This window comes from Ostrinia nubilalis, chromosome 21 (genome assembly GCF_963855985.1).
Source record: "Ostrinia nubilalis chromosome 21, ilOstNubi1.1, whole genome shotgun sequence".
Taxonomy (NCBI): Eukaryota; Metazoa; Arthropoda; class Insecta; order Lepidoptera; family Crambidae; genus Ostrinia; species Ostrinia nubilalis.
The window spans coordinates 1,561,719-1,578,710 of NC_087108.1; the positions used below are offsets into that span (position 1 = coordinate 1,561,719).

General features: G+C 41.0%; 1 protein-coding gene and 1 long non-coding RNA gene across 2 annotated transcripts in view; one reads left to right on the forward strand and one right to left on the reverse strand.

Moving 5' to 3' along the window:
* Nucleotides 1-16,992, forward strand: part of LOC135082083 (two pore channel protein 1-like) — a 43,833-nt gene that overhangs the window by 16,824 nt on the left and 10,017 nt on the right. Inside the window, exons 2-13 of the mRNA XM_063976845.1 lie at nucleotides 483-622; nucleotides 1,021-1,185; nucleotides 2,118-2,243; nucleotides 2,554-2,734; nucleotides 3,100-3,232; nucleotides 3,962-4,061; nucleotides 4,763-4,943; nucleotides 5,793-6,005; nucleotides 7,047-7,166; nucleotides 8,499-8,667; nucleotides 9,337-9,507; nucleotides 10,199-10,394. Coding sequence (XP_063832915.1) covers nucleotides 483-622; nucleotides 1,021-1,185; nucleotides 2,118-2,243; nucleotides 2,554-2,734; nucleotides 3,100-3,232; nucleotides 3,962-4,061; nucleotides 4,763-4,943; nucleotides 5,793-6,005; nucleotides 7,047-7,166; nucleotides 8,499-8,667; nucleotides 9,337-9,507; nucleotides 10,199-10,394 — 1,895 coding nt within the window. The remainder of the gene's footprint in view (nucleotides 1-482; nucleotides 623-1,020; nucleotides 1,186-2,117; nucleotides 2,244-2,553; nucleotides 2,735-3,099; nucleotides 3,233-3,961; nucleotides 4,062-4,762; nucleotides 4,944-5,792; nucleotides 6,006-7,046; nucleotides 7,167-8,498; nucleotides 8,668-9,336; nucleotides 9,508-10,198; nucleotides 10,395-16,992) is intronic.
* LOC135082086 (uncharacterized) lies at nucleotides 11,594-13,849 on the reverse strand. Its single transcript, XR_010259336.1, has 2 exons — nucleotides 13,580-13,849; nucleotides 11,594-12,344 (listed from the first exon to the last, which is right to left on the reverse strand). It is a non-coding gene; the product is annotated as an uncharacterized LOC135082086 (long non-coding RNA).

Here is a 16,992-nt window from a genome sequence, read left to right on the forward strand (position 1 = left end):
AAAACCGATAAAAATGGCTTTCCCGCAAACAAGTCTCCAAAATAGGGTAGCTGGCAATGTCGACATCATTAGTCAATTGACATACTTTTTATGAGCTATCAAAACAAAACGCAACCCTAAATCTATATTTTTTTTCAATGCTAATTAAAATTAATTAGCAAAACATTGAAAAATATAATTATACCGATTTCAGTGTTTTAAGTATTTTCTAAAGTAGGTAAGTAGTTAGTTGTCTTGGAATATTTTTATTAAATAACGTAAATACAAAAGCGAACTTATTTCCCTACCTACTTACTTAGGTACATATTATAAAATTAAATTTTGTTAGTGTAGTAAACTCTTTCACCTTAACCCTTAAGTTGCCTGCCCTTTGGGGCAGTCTCATAATAAACCATAACCGTTTTTCAAAATGTTTTGGTTCACGATACCAAGTGCTCATTTGACTGCTTACGTCACTTCCTCATTGTCTATGCTTGTCGCAGACACTCGGACGGGCACAGATGGCGCCGGCGACGCGGGCGCCCTCGACATGGGCAGCCGGTCGTCGCTGCACACCGGCCTGCACATGTCAGAAGACGAGCACTGGGAGATGAACTACCATGAAGCAGCCATCTATCTGGAGGTGAGAATCATTTAGAATCGTAAATAAACAGTTTACTGGCTAAAGAAAATTGTGCGAAAAAGCTCCCCGACTCAGCATAAGCCGTGATGTGAAATTACGTGTGTATTTGTGCCACGACGCAAATTTTTAGGAAGGACCTTTCCATTTCAGTTCAGTAGGCCGTCCACTCCTGGACAAGAATCGCCACAAATCTTTACTTAAACGGACCGATTAAGGCATGACAGACGTCTATCGTGATGTCTGACACTGGGTTTGTGACCAGGGTGATTGAAGCCTGCAGTCATCATGTTTAAGCAAGTCGCCTCTGTTTTGATACTAAATGATTTGACAACGACCGTCACCAAATAATTAGCAAGCTATTAAAACTACAAAACTTAATAAAACCTCTTTCCTTCCAGGAAGGTCAAAACAATGAAAAATTCGACTCCCACCCGTCGAGCCCTGAAGAGCTGCCGGCGTACCTTCGCGTCCACAACCCCTGGTACCACGGGCTGGACCTCATGGCTTCGCTGATACTCATCCTGCTGGCCTTCACTGAGGTCCCCGCCGTGCATGCCTTCGGGGTGAGAACTAACTGAACAAGTTTTAGAACATACGACGATGCGGAGCTCTTAGGAACTGTCCGCGAACCATCGCAGAACAAACTTAACCAGTTCTAGTTCTAGAATAGGTACAGCTACGTTCATTCAGGGTGAACCTCCGTTTTCCCGTCATAGCGACCTGAGACCAGACTTATCAACTCTGAAAGGGTTCACACCTTTCGCGAACTTAGCCTCGCTCATTTTCCGGGTTGATCTTGATAAGTATGCTACGCTCTTTAGTTGGTGAATTTGGTGCATATCCTAATTCCAAGAAAAAAGAGTGAGCTGACTATAAAAAAATACAGATGCTCAATATTCTTCGTAGTCATATTGTTGAATTAGTCAAATTTTAATGACGACATTTGGCAGGACTAATTAATTATAAACACAATTGAAAACGCCAGGCGAACTTGTGCAGAATCAAAATAAAGTGCTAGTTTATTTCCCAAATACTCGTACCTATTAGGTTCAATATGAGCGGATGTTATTGCAGTAGGTATCCTTTTTAAATAACGCGCTATCAATTAAATTTCAAGCAGATACCTACTTACCTAATAGCTGGTTATTTCAGACAATCGATCAAGTATTTCGGCCAGCGTATGCGCAACTACTGCAATTATTAGCTAATAGATTGACCAAGATACTGATAGAGGCAAGGATATTGATAATGAGCATTAATTAGGTATTTGAATATTTTTTTTATAACAGCATTCAATTGCAATACGGATGAGCGCGCCCTAAAATACAGAGAAAAAAGTAATTGATAATTACGCACAGATGCTTAACATGACGATCTAGTTGAATTTTGTCCACTTTTCGAAGTAAGATGAGCTAAAATATGTAAATCTTGTGACTAAATTGTTCTTTTTTTGGTCTAGCCTAGTTGGTTATTTTTTACTGCTTTTACATTCCAGCTTCCAGTATGGGCACACGGCACGATAGAGCTGCTAGCACTCTCCGTGATAGGCATCGAGCTGCACCTGAAACTCAAGTGGATAGGGTGGAGCACGATACTCAAACATAAAAGAACTATGATTAAGGTATGTGTAAAATTATCTTAACTTTAGACTTATATGAACAGTAAAGAGCTATTTAAAAGTACGTATGACATTATTACCAACTCTCGATCCCACTGCTTCAAGTCCTGTGTCGTACTCGTCGCCAAGAAGTCGATAGGTACACAGATTCGAACTATTTTTTTAAGACTCAAACGATAGTTAAATCCTAATAAATATGAGTTTCGTGGTGAGAGAGTCCTTTAATTCGTGTTTATTTATTTTTTTCTTTCAACGTTTTAGCTTTGGTTTGTTATCGACTGCTTGATTATTACCAAGTAAATGTTTCTTCCAGGGCATAACTCTCTTCATCATGGTGCTAGAAGCAGTGGTGGTGGTGTGTCGGCAGTCGTCCCACTTCCGAGTGACGCGAGCGCTTCGCCCCATCTTCCTCGTGGACACACGGCACTGCGGCGGCGTTAGACGGTTTATACGGCAGATATTGCAGTCGTTGCCGCCTATTATTGATATGTTAGGTAATTCGATCGTTGCTAATTAAATAAAGAAAGCTGTTGCGGTAAAGAATTCAAAAACTAGAATAATGTTTCACTCTATCACTGATGAATATGAATATGTCATCAAAGTACATTAAGGATTCTAAAAAGTGACGTTTTTTATGTTAATATAAATTACACCACACGTCCTACTTTTGGGCATTTATCAAGCCATTCGATATGTAAATTGTATGAATTCATGATCCTTGCGTTGCATTTGGCATGATACCTAACGTCATGTACGAATAGACGAGACTTGACAGTAAGTAGGCTTTAGTTAGATCAAGTTCATTGTATTTTTTTCTGTTTGTGTAATAATGTAAAAACCTTATATTACTCTTTTTCAGGTTTATTGATGTTCTTCGTGGCGACGTATTCGTTGCTGGGCTATTATTTATTTTCGGAGCACGTAGATAATGGACACTTCAAAACCATTAGTGATTCATTTGTCAGTATGTTCGTCTTGCTGACTACTGCCAAGTAAGTGCAGACGCTCGGCTGAACCATTTAAGAACCTAGTAAGTGCAGCGGAGCAAATTTTACAGGAGAGCGAAAAAACGCATTTTCATTTGCCCTGCCAAGATGCTTAAAGATTTGGATAACTTCCGATGTTTATATTAAAGATTAGTTACTAAAGTATACTTTATGGAATAAAAGAATATATTTAGTTAAAAATTGCAAGTTTTATGCTCTTTACTAACACTAAAAATTATTTTTTTGACAAAAGTACCTCGTAAAAATCAAAATCAAAATCGAATATGAATCAGTACTCATGTAGTCCCCAGATTTTGAAATGGTTATCGAGTGTCAGCCAACAGAACTCGAAATAATATTTAAATTACAGTAGCATTTTACCTCTAGTAAGTCACATTGACCATTTTGAAACCTAGTAAGTCCATGCACTTACTAGGTTTTAAATGGTCATTGTAACTTGCTAGGTTTTGATAATGGTTTTTGCAGATTTGAATTGGACTTACTAGGTTTTTAGCAACGCGTTTCTCCGGTGTTAAGTGTAATAGAGCGATTTCTGTCTTCACATCCTGTGGAGACCTTAATTCTAAGGTGATTTATGACAAAAAACGAAAATCTGCAAAAGTGTCCCTTACTAGGTTCTTAAATGGTTCAGCCGCGCTGTCCAATTTAAAAAAAAAAATATTTGTATTATCAGATCATATCAGATGCTGTAATAATGGTGGTCTTTACTTGCAGTTTCCCAGATGTGATGATGCCTTCGTATGCTAAGTCGAAGTGGTACGCTTTGTTCTTCATCTTGTATATTATCACAGTCCTCTATGTTCTTATGAATTTGGTGAGTATTTCTAGGAGATCAATTATTATTAACGTTTATATTTTGTACTAGCTGTGCCCGCGACTTCGTGCGCGTGAAAACCCGTTTTCGCAACATTTTTCATTGTTGCTCTGCTCCTGTTGATCGTAACGTGATGTTGTATAGCCTATAGCCTTCCTCGATAAATGAGCTATTTAATACTGAAATAATTTTTCAAATCGGACAAGTTTAGTTCCGGAGATTAGCGCGTTCAAGTAAACAAACAAACAAACTCTTCAGCTTTATAATAATTAGTATAGATGAATGAAACTCCTTCAGACAATTTATCAATATCAGGAATGCTGGACTTACATTAAGTGCGGCGTGTTGCATGGCCACAGATGCTGGCCGAATGTGTTTTATTTTCGAAATCTGACTATCAATGCGCGCGAAGTTACCAATATTTTCATTGCTTTTAACTCTTATCTCAAGATTCTCAAGCACATAAGGCTCTAATGAGGGCTATCGTTTTTATACTTAACAGTTGGCACCCCTGGCGATTGACAGGACCTTACTCTACAGTGGCGCCATCTTGATGAGTGCAAATGCGATAGTCCTCCTACCACTTTCGCGCTCACCAGTTGGTGCCACTGTCTTCGCTACTAGCAAGTGACAGGACCTTACTCTACAGTGGCGCTAACTGGTGAGCGCTAAAACGATAGCCCTCATTGTCTGCTTTGCAGATGTTGGCGGTGGTTTACGAGACGTTCACGCGCATCGAACGCGAGAAGTGCCGCGCGTTGCTCCTGCACCGGCGCCGCGCCGCTCGCCACGCCTTCCGCCTGCTGGTGTCTCGCCGCGCGCCGCTCGCCGTGCGCCTGCGACACTTCGCCGGCCTCATGAGGCACTATGCGCCGCACTACTGTGAGTACCGGCGCCAGTAGTGGCTCCACTGTGAGTACAGGCGTCAGTAGCGGCTCCACTTGAGTACCGGCGCCAGTAGTGGCTCCACTGTGAGTACAGGCGCCAAGTGTACGAGACACCGGGGCCGCGCCGCTCGCCGTGCGCCTGCGACACTTCGCCGGCCTCATGAGGCACTATGCGCCGCACTACTGTGAGTACCGGCGCCAAGTGTACGAGGCACCGGCGCCGCGCCGCTCGCCGTGCGCCTGCGACACTTCGCCGGCCTCATGAGGCACTATGCGCCGCACTACTGTGAGTACCGGCGCCAAGTGTACGAGGCACCGGCGCCGCGCCGCTCGCCGTGCGCCTGCGACACTTCGCCGGCCTCATGAGGCACTATGCGCCGCACTACTGTGAGTACCGGCGCCAGTAGTGGCTCCACTGTGAGTACAGGCGCCAGTAGTGGCTCCACTATTAGTACAGGCGCCAGTAGTGGTAGCTGCAGGCAGAAGAGTGACGCAGTGCAACATAGGAGTTGCACAAAAGGAATAGTCCTGCCTTCTATGTTCTTCTGATTAATTTCGTAGCGGATCCAATGACAGTTTAACTTTCCCCCGAAACAAATTAGACCTTCACCGGTTGGGTTTTTATTGGCAGTCAAGCTGTAGCTCTCGTTCCCACCGCTACACAGGAGTTGCAGCGGTGGGAACAAGAGGTGGGAATAGTCCCATTATAGTCCTGCCTTCGCCAAGCCTTCATAGTGGAATTCTCAGTAATTGATTGTTGGTATTAACTACCCCATTTCCTCTATTTGTACTATAAATAGGAATGTGTCTGAAGAAGCGAGCTCACCAGTTATCCTTTCCACAGCCGGGTTGGACGTGTACCTGATGTTCAAGCAGCTCAACCAGTCCGGCACCGGCGGGCTCTCGCGAGCAGAGTTCGCCAACTTGTACGAAGTGTTCGCGCTGCGCTGGCGCGGGCAGGCGGCGCGCGCGCCGTGGTACGCCACGTCGCCGCTCGAGCCCGCCGGACGCGCCGCCGCCGCCGCTGTTAGATGGCCGTACTTTGAATACTTGATCTGTGAGTTTTATGCTTTGATTCAAATACATAGAATAAACCTATCCCACAGAATAAGTAATAGTACCAAGTTACCTCTACAACGCCTCGCCGCTCGAGTTAGACAGCCCTACTTCGAATACCTGATCTGTAAGTATATTCTTCTTAGTCGTTTCGTTCTTGGCAGAGCGGTTATGGTCACGTTGAGGCGTCCACGTTGGTTGTAGAGGCAGATAAAGCTCTCCGCACGATCTCCCGCTATCTCTCCTTGTTGGCAGACTGTGGTTTCCTACTGCGGATTTCCCTTGATCCGTGCAGCGCATAGGTGACCTGCCACGCGATCGGGTTCCTTCAACTTTTCTCTGAACGACCAGTCACTCATGGAGTTGTCATCCCGCCTTATGACATGTCCAAAGTGTTGCAATATGCGCGACATACGCTGCGTGATGCCGAGCTCCTGGAGTATGGAAACATTGGCTCGGAACGGTGAGTTAATAGCATTGATTCTATAATAACCCTGTACGAAGTGTTCGCGCTGCGCTGGTATGCCACGTCGCCGCTCGAGCGCGCCGGCCGCGCCGCCGCCGCTGCTGTTAGATGGCCCTACTTCGAATATTTGATCTGTGAGTTCATTTAATTCAATAAAGTAACCCTGTATGTAAGGACAGGCGGTGTGCTCCTGGAAGCTGATGTATTAGGTATTTGAAAGAGCTCTTTTACGGTACTTACTTATTAACGCCCCAACCACCACTTCGGGACAACGTAAAACATGTCGGCTGAAGCTAAGATGAAGTGGCGGAAGAAAGTCAGAAAATCGGTCACCTTTATCAGCCAGTTATTACAGTTACACGAATCCTGTAGGTGTAGGGTCGGTTCGGCCAAACCAGGTGGTTCGGCGGTCAGGTGGAGGCTCAGGAAGATGGTTAATATGTAGCAGCTGGATGAAAAAAGCGAATTAAAAACACTAAAGTTAGTTGTTTAGGTGTAACGGTAGCTGCGAAGCTTCTAAAGTGACAAAAGAAACTATCAACAGGCTATAAAACAAACTGCTTTATGTCGTTGCAGACGCCCTAATCATCGGCAACGGCGTGTCCATGGTGTTGCGGGTGTGTGAAGCGGCCGGCAACCTGCAGGACAGCGCGAGGCTACTCTGTGCCTCATGGGACACATGGCTGTTCTTGTCACGTAAGATTTATTCTGTATTATTATCAAACATGTTGCTTATTAGCTAGCTTTTTCAGTATAACATCATATAATAAAGCGCCGTCCTTAGCCATGTGTATGGTTTTCACTTTTGGTAGAGCAAATACACTCAACATCAAATAAACCGCACCTTCCGCGACGCGAACTTTAAAGATTTTCTTCTGACACAATCATGGTGCCCCAATAATATTGGTGTTATTTGAAAGCCCAATAAATATCCTTAAAGAAAAACACATTTAATTTCTAAATAAATGATTATCATATACCATAAATGTGACTTGAAAAGAGACCTCACTTTGGGCTCACCTCTGGGATCAATTAGACCAAATTTTATGGTTATAAAACCAAATAATGATCACACGTGTCCTCTTTGAAAGAAAGAAAGAAAGAAAAAAACATTTATTTGGTACCAAAAAATTAAACAATAAGTACAATCAACTTAAAAAGCAAAATACATTGTACCAGATGGCAGTGCCGTAACTAGCCTTTTATGCGCCCGGTGCGAGCTTTCAAAACTGCGCCCTTGAAAAATGCTTGGTCTGGTCATTTCTGCGCCCCTCCAGGGTCTGCGCCCTGTGCCTGGGCACCGCTGGCACCGCCCTAGTTACGGCACTGCCAGATGGATACCGATTAATCCCAACTTAACAGTTGTATAGCCATAAAAGTTGGCTCAAGCGTAATAGCCTATTTTTTGAAGAAGTGACTCTGGATACTTTTAAAGACACATTTTTGGGGTAAAAACCTTTCCTTTAATGAAATGAAGCTTAGAACTAGGCTTTTAAATGGTGCCAATATTGCTGGGAAGTGGGGATGCATACGTTTGAAAGTGCTTGTTGCGGGAGGTGCGATTTATTTGATGTTGAGTGTAGTAGGTTCACTTCCACTCATCTCGTGGTGACGTAAGAAGCGAATAAGGAACAAAATATTTTTTAAAACGTCGGGAAATACTTTGCGCATCGGAGATGCGAGTGGGTACTCGCCAATGGGGACGACCGGTGGGTTGTGTGGAGCTCTCCCCGCCACGACCTGCCCACTAAATGCCGGAGGGTGGTGCCTAGTGCCTAACCACCAAAACCCAACGGTTTCCACCGAAGCCCAAAGAAACGGAGCCGCGAGTTATTATCCTAACTTGGACATTCGTCCATAGCTTCGTCTCAGGATTCGGCTAGCTCTCGAGCGAGCTACTCCGGCTTCGAAGGGACTCCCAATCCCCTCTTCTTTTTATAGAGGATTCTCCTCGTGGCCATAATATGTAAAAGGTGCTCTTGTAGTGGAGACTAAATGATCTGATGATGATTACTTTGTGTTCTCCAGTGTTCCTGGTGGAGGCAGGGCTACGGATGGCAGCATCAGGACTGACTGCGTACCTGGAAAGCGGCTGGAACGTCTTCGACCTTAGTGTGACGCTGCTAGCACTGGTGGGCGCTGTTATGCTGACTGTAGCGCCTGGACTCTTCATCGTGGTCATATTCAGGCCGCTTAGGTGAGTGAAACAGGTCTTTAACCTAATCTTACTTTACTTCGATTAACTTCGACCAACTTCGCGAGTAGTGTAGCGGGGGTACTTACTTACTGCGGGGATTGTTCGAAAAGTAATGAGTCTTGGGTATTTCTAGCCATCATAAAAATCTGAAAAAATTTGAGTACGTCGCTTAATTCTTCACTAGACCCTGGTGAAAAATCATTGAAGTTCACCATTCCGTTTAAGAATTTTCACCTGAACACGACCAGTCGGATGATTTTCTTGACTCTCCAAAAAGGCCTATAAAAAGGACACCGCCTCGACAATTTCCTCAAATATCAGGTCCCTGAACTACTTTTTCAATCGAAAAAAGAGTTATTAATGTAGCTGAGAGTCAGATCTAAAGATTGAGTATGGGTTTTTGGGCATTTTAAAACGCTATTTTTTCTGCCACCGCAACTTCAGGGTTGTGTATGGGCACAGAAAGGACAAGGACTTTTCGACTGATCGTGTTCAAGTGAATCTAATTCTTAAACGGAATGGTGAACTTAAATGATTTTACCAGATTCTTGTGAAGAATTAAGCTACCTACCCATTTAAAGTTTTTGTGATGGCTAGAAATATGCCATCATTACTTTTTGAACACCCCTCGAATTGGAGAATCTTTAAATAAAATAACATATTCCTCAGACTGATGCGCCTGTACAAGCTGAAGAAACGCTACCGCGACGTGTTCGGTACTCTGGTACTGCTGTCGCCGCTGATGTCGTCTGCTGGCTGCGTGATGCTGGTGGTGTACTACTTCTTCGCCATCATCGGCATGGAGCTGTTCTCGCAGTACAACCTGCGGAACTGCTGCGCGTGAGTACTCACAAGAGAAAGGGAAAGAGAGAGGGGGGGAGGGAGAGAGAGGGGAGGAGAGAGAGAGCGAGGGAGGGAGAGAGAGAGAGAGAGAGAGGGAGGTAGAGAGCCAGATTTATACATGGAACATAGGTAGGGTGTTAAAAATTAAGTAGTAAATATTATAAAGTGACAGATCATATAAATCTGCCCCCCTAGACAAAACGCACTTTTTGATCGAATCGAAAATCGAATCAGTCAAAACTCCATACAAAAAAGGGGCTTTTCGACCACTTTTCGACTGGTTTGCGATTATAATTTGCACTTTGTCTAGACCCACTGAAGATCTGAAGTCTCGCTGACGTTTGACGTTACTAAAACACCCTCCCGTGCCGCTCTCTTCTCAGGCACTGGCCTCAATAACTACTAGTACTGGCACATTGACAGTTTCAGTATGGGAAACATGTCAAAATGTCGATTAACTGACGATTTATTCTGAGAATAATATAAATACTCTTGTTTGGTCGAATCCACACTTAAGCGCTAGACCTAGTATTTACATTTTGCACGGCAATAAACACATTAGTTAAACCTCAATATTTCAAAGGAATACAGAAAACTATAATGCTTCTATTGATCAAACATAGCAATATGGTGCTTAGAACAAGTGTATTTCTGTTTCATCTAGAAAAAACAATCTTATGTCTCACAGGAACACAACCGTGGAAGACTTCTACAAGTTCTCGGCGAACGGTTCCACAGCGCTGGGGTACTACTACCTAAACAACTTCGACAACATCGTCACGAGCGGCGTGACTCTCTTCGAGCTGACCGTGGTCAACAACTGGTTCATACTCATGAATGCTTACGCCACCGTCGCTGGCCAGTTCAGCAGGATCTATTTTATGGTCAGTAACATTTTTAAGCTCTATTTCTCAAGCTTTGTAAGATTACTCTTTGATTGTCAAGTCAGAAGTAACGAATAACGAATTTAGCAGCGCGACAAACGCGCGACTGACGCGCTGCCGATAATTTCATACTATGTGACAGCGGATGCCTGCCTTCACATTATAAAAACGCTGCTGTCGCGCTTCTAACGCCCTAATGAGAAAGCGCTCTACTAAATAACCGTGACCAGAGCATTGAGTTATAATGTACTACGTACTAGAGAAGACATGTCAACGAGATTGTTTCTGGCACGCAAACAGGTCCGTGGAAAAAGCGCGGGAAACGTTAAACTTGGCGGGTGTCTTTTTTAACTTTCCGATTTTATTTATAAATTTTCGCGTAATTGTGATCAGGAAAGTAGTGTTAGTGTAAATATTTATTATTGTGTACGTATATTTTGTGTAGATAGTGTTATTTGAGCTGATATTCGGTAAGTTTTTTTTCATTTTCGTCTCTCACCATGAACGATCCTCCTGACCCAGGGGGATCAGTTCCCCCTGTTTTTGATGAGCCTATCAGCTCACCTGGACACTCTTCTCCTTCAGTAGGGTTTTATGTGACGGTAACTAATGATACAGATTCCGAAAATTCATTTACTGCTCCCCCCGCTCTCAAACGTAGCCACAAGAAAAGAAAACTTCATGGACAGGAAAAGAAAAAGGTTGATGGTCGTACGAGTAACGCTGATGATAAAACTCCTTCAGTAGATCCTCCTACTCCCACTCCAATTGACCAGGATTTGCCAAATTCGGGCTCTGCTCCCGCCACTATTGGACGGAAATTCTACAATGACTCTGATACGGCTCCATACATTGTCCATGTCCAACGCAATCAATCTTCTCCCAGTGACAGCGTTTATTTGCATCCGGTGACTTTTGGGAACTTTCTAAAGAGACATAACTTTCACAACATTATTGATGGAAGTGTAAAGAAAATTGGACGAAACAAATGTTCAGTCTCATTTTCAGATTTCTCTCAAGCTAATTCATTTATGAGTCATCCTAAACTGGACTCCAATGATTATAAGGCTTTTATCCCCACATTTAACGTTACTAGGATGGGACTAGTTCGAGGAGTTCCAGCAGAATGGTCCCCTGAGGAAGTCGTAGAAAACATGACAGTTCCATTAGGTGGTGGCAAAATAATAAAAGTTCGTAGATTGAATTTTAAGTCTTATATTAATGGTACAGTTTCTTGGAAACCCTCCCAATCAGTCGTAGTAACATTTGACGGACAATCTTTACCTAAACGAGTTTTTGTATGCTATAATGCTTTGTCAGTGGAATTGTACATTTTCCCTACAATTCAATGTTTTAATTGTTGCCGATTTGGTCATACTAAGGCCCAATGTAGGTCCCAGCCCCGCTGTTTTAAATGTGGGCAAGCCCACATTGGTGATTCTTGCTCCATCCATGAAGACCAAGCCTCCTGCTGTCTTTGTTCTGGTTTCCACTATGCAACTAGTAAGTCATGCCCAGAATTTGTCCGCCAAAAGAAAATCAAGGCTTATATGGCTGAAAATTCCATCTCGTATGCAGAGGCATCCAAGCTCCACCCTCCAGTCTCCAAGTCCTACGCAGACGCTCTGTCCTCTAGTCCTGTAAAACAAAGTACACCTATTAAAAATATGCCTTACTATAATACTAATTCTGGTTCCTCAAAGTCAACCTCAAGTTCTTACAAAAAGACTGTCTTCCTTCCACCCCGTCCCTCTCCTTCACATTCAAAAGGCTATGATAAGGTAGCCCATAATAATTTAATCCGTGACTACTCTTTCCCTTCCCCAAGGGATGGATGTGCTATCAATAACCAACCTAAAGAAGACTCAACAACAAATTTATCTAGCCTTATAATGACTTTGATTAATGTTTTTTCTCAGTGTAATCTCAAATCACCGTCCAACGTTGCCCCTTTAATTGAAAGTCTAATTAGATTCCTGCAAAATGGCTGCGAAGGCAATGCAATGGAACTGCCGGAGTATCATCAGCAAAAAGAGTGACTTTTTTCATATGATTAATAAGATTGAGCCTTTTGTTTTTGCTCTGGCAGAAACTTGGCTTAAACCCAATCAAAAATTTAAAGTTAATGGTTATAATTCTATCAGGGAAGACAGAATTGATGGATATGGTGGAGTAGCCATATTTATCAACAAATCTGTCTCTTTTAGTCCAATTCCAATCCCTAATCATAGTAACGAATTTTCTATTATAGCAATAAATATTTATAATTTTTGTTTAGTGTCTATGTACATACCTCACCCCTCTTCTTCTATCTTAAGTGAAATTGATCAATTAATCTCAACACTCCCTAAACCTCTGATCATCTTAGGAGATTTTAACTGTCATCATCGTGCATGGGGCAGTTCTATTTCAAATAACTATGGGGAAATGTTATTAGATATAATTGACACTCATAACTTATGTACATTAAATACAGGATCTCCTACCCGTTTTACCAGTCCAGGCCAAAGTCAAAGTGCTGTTGATTTGTCAATATGTTCCCCTAGCCTAGCCTCTCTGTTATCTTGGCAAACTCTACCCTCATCATATGGCAGTGACCACTTCCCCATATTAATTACTTTTCCATTTAATAGTCCTATAACATCTAAGTATGTTCCATTACTTAAACACAGATTACCAGACAAAACTAGTAATGCTTGGAATACTTTTAAAGAAGGTGTTGAGAACTATCTATCGTCTCTCCCAATTGTCTCTTCAGGAAATGAATCCACTTGTGCCTTGTCCTTTACCAATATATTAGTTGAATCTGCGAACAGAGCTTTTCCGTTAAAAGTACCTAATCGTAAGCTTCCCCCACAACCATGGTGGGACAGTGACTGTACAGAGGCCATCAAAAAAAGAAAGGCTGCTGAGCGCAACTATAAAGCAAATATGACAAATGAAAATTATTCAGAATTGGGTAAAGTTATTGAAGAAACTCGAGAACTTTTTAAAAAGAAAAAGTTTGAGAGCTGGAGAAAGTTTTGCTTATCAATTTCCCCTGAAACGCCATCTTCGATAGTATGGCAAAACATTCGTCGATTTAAATCTGCAATGACAGATTCTTCCCACCCATTTAACCCGTTAGAAATTGCTTGTCCATTTGTTGATAAACTGGCTCCTCCATGGGTCCCTGAAAAACTAACTATAACTCCATCGCCAGTCGCTGTGTCTGTTATTGAACAGCCATTTACACTGTTTGAACTCAAGGGAATCATCCAAAATGTAACTGATTCGTCTCCAGGTGTAGATGGTATTCCGTACTCCTTCTTTCATAATTTAAATGATCATGTTCTCTCCTATTATTTACAAATTATCAATTCTATTGCGTTGACAGGTAATAGTGTCCCTCTGTCATGGAAGTCCCAAAAAGTGTTGCCAGTTCTTAAACCAAATAAGTCCCCATCTGACCCATCTTCATACCGTCCAATAGTTCTGTCCTCAGTATTATTGAAATTAGCTGAACATCTGGTAAAGAATCGGCTTGAATGGTTTTTTGAGAGTAATGATTTACTGGCTGTTAACCAGTTTGGATTCAGAAAGGGAAAAAGTACTATGGACAATATTAGTTTATTTATCACCGATATTAGGCTTGCATTCTCTGATAACCAGTCAGTTGTTGCAACTTTTTTAGATATAAATTCCGCTTATGATAACGTGATAATCCCAATATTGCTTAAAAAACTCTACGCCTTAAAAGTTCCCACAATGCTTAGTAACTTTATCATTAACATCTTATATGAAAGGTGTCTAGAACTTTCACAGGATGGCTCCACGTTTAGTCGCACTTGTTGGAAAGGACTTCCACAAGGCTCTGTTCTTAGCCCTTTGTTATATAACGCTTACACTCACGATTTGGCATCATCAATTTCCAATAATAATACAAAAGTTTTACAATATGCTGATGACTTGCTGTTTTATAATATTGATAAGAAAATAGAAGTTGCTGCGTCAGCTCTTACTTCTTCACTATCTAATTTAAAATCCTGGCTTGATAATAATGGATTAAACTTATCTGCTAATAAAAGTGCCACAGTAATTTTTTCAAGATTGAGAAATCCACCTCCTGTCCAAATTTCTTATGATAATGATTTGATTCCTGTAAAACCTCATCACAAATTTCTGGGAGTAATTCTAGACTCAAAACTGACTGGAAATCAACACTGCGAGTATATTGCAGAAAAGTGTGAAAAAAGAATAAATATTCTCAGATGTTTATCTGGAGTTTGGTGGGGAGCTCATCCTTTTTCAATGAAGCTTATATACAATGCTCTCATCAGAAGTGTTCTGGACTACGGCATGTTTCTTCTCGAGCCAGGCAATAAATCTGCTTTTAAAAAATTAGATCTGATACAGTCAAAAGCTCTCAGAATTGTAACAGGTGCCATGAAAAGTAGTCCAGTAAATGCGCTTCAAGTTGAATGTTGTGATCCTCCTCTCAAATTTAGACGGCAGTTTCTGTGTGATAAATTCCTCTTTCGTACATTCAATTTCTCAAATCATCAACTTTTCCCAAAACTTCACTGCTTATCAGAAAAAGTTCCCATTTCAGACTATTGGAAACATAAAACTATTCCTTGTCTTTTGCACAGCTACAATAAATTAATGTCTCTGTCCTCTCCCATATTCCGTTCAAAACACTTACCATTGTTTCATTGCAGTATTGAATCTCTCTTAGTCCCTATAAATATTTGTTTTCTCCCAATTGATAAGCAAGATCTAAACATTGTATCCAAATTTAATGAAATTTTAGACACAGATTATAATGGTTTTCATCACATATATACAGACGCATCTAAACATTCTTGCACAGAAATTACTGGAGTCGGGGTTTTCCACTCGCAGTATAAAATTGTCCAAAAAGTCAAATTACCTCCAGAATCCTCCGTCTTTACGGGGGAATGCTTTGGCCTTTTCAGAGCAATAGAATATGCAAAATTATATAGACTTAAAAATGTTGTCATTTTTACGGATTCCATGAGCGCACTTCAAGCTTTAAATCAATTTCCTTTTAAATCCAGAAACCAGTACCCTGTAATATATGACATTAGAAAGTTATTTTATGAATGTATTTCACTTGGCCTGAATGTTTGTTTCGCCTGGATTCCTAGTCACTGTGGGATAAGAGGTAACGAAATTGCAGATCGTCTTGCCAATGAGGCGGTCTCCTGTGGAGATTTGTTTCCCTATCAGAGTTATTGTCATGATCTCCTAGCATTGCCCAAACTTTCTTTAAACTCTTCCTGGCAATCGGATTGGGAAATTAGTTGCAAATCAAAAGGCTTTCTTTTTTCACTTCTTCAGCCACAAATACCTACAAAGCCTTGGTTTTTCAAGTTGAAATTTGATAAGAGAGTTTCTTCATCTATCATACGCATGAGGTTGGGTCACACGTGTACACCCTCTCACCTCGCAAGACTCCATATCATTAATGATGATTCTTGTGAGTGTGGCACCGATTCAGGCACTATCAACCATATTTTCTTCTCCTGTCCTAGTTTTGACCGCTCTGCTTTCCTTCGGGAACTCTCTTCCTTACACATTCCTTTCCCGTCTTCTATAATGTCTCTCCTTTTCCATAAAGATCCTGTTGTATATAATTGTATAGCCAAGTTTATAACTGTAAATAATATAAAGCTTTGATTTTTGTATAAACGTATGTATATTATACAGTGTGAGTCACGTTAAAGTGTACATATGAAAATAGATGAAACTAGACCTGTTTTTATCGACAAAAAAGAGGTCAAAAATTTTTTGAGATTTTTTTTTAATTTTTTATAGATTTTTTTTTCTTCCAATTACTTCTCGTAAAGAAAACGTAATAACTTTTAAACTAAGAGGTATATCCTGATAAAATAAAAACAGTAATAATGCTAAATAACAGGCGATACTAAAAAAATACATAAAATACCCAGAAAATGCCAACAAATAATAAAAAATGATACTTTTTGAAAAAAATCTGCTTAAAAATTCGTGTTTTTTTGGTCATTTGTTAAATTTCTCAAAAAAATGCCCCTATAACCGGTGGTTTTTATTACTTTGTATTATTCTCTATCGTATTACCTTCGTAAAACCAAAAATCGCATGCCTCTATCCCTATCACAACATTTGCTATGATCGTTTGAACAAAGGCCTGCCACAACATTATTCTCCGCTACAGGTAGAGACAATTTTAATTTTAACTAAAATGTTTATTTTACTTCGAAATCTTTTGTTTTTATTTGAAATCTAACTTGTCTTTATCAAAATTACAAATCTAGAGCCATTTTCAGTTTTGTTGTTAACGAAGCGTTGAATGGCGCGCCCGGAGAGGCTTAGTTCAAACGATCATTGCAAACGTTGTGATAGGGATAGAGACATGCGATTTTTGGTTTTACGAAGGTAATACGATAGAGAATAATACAAAGTAATAAAAACCACCGGTTATAGGGGCATTTTTTTGAGAAATTTAACAAATGACCAAAAAAACACGAATTTTTAAGCAGATTTTTTTCAAAAAGTATCATTTTTTATTATTTGTTGGCCTTTTTTGTGTATTTTGTGTATTTTTTTAGTATTG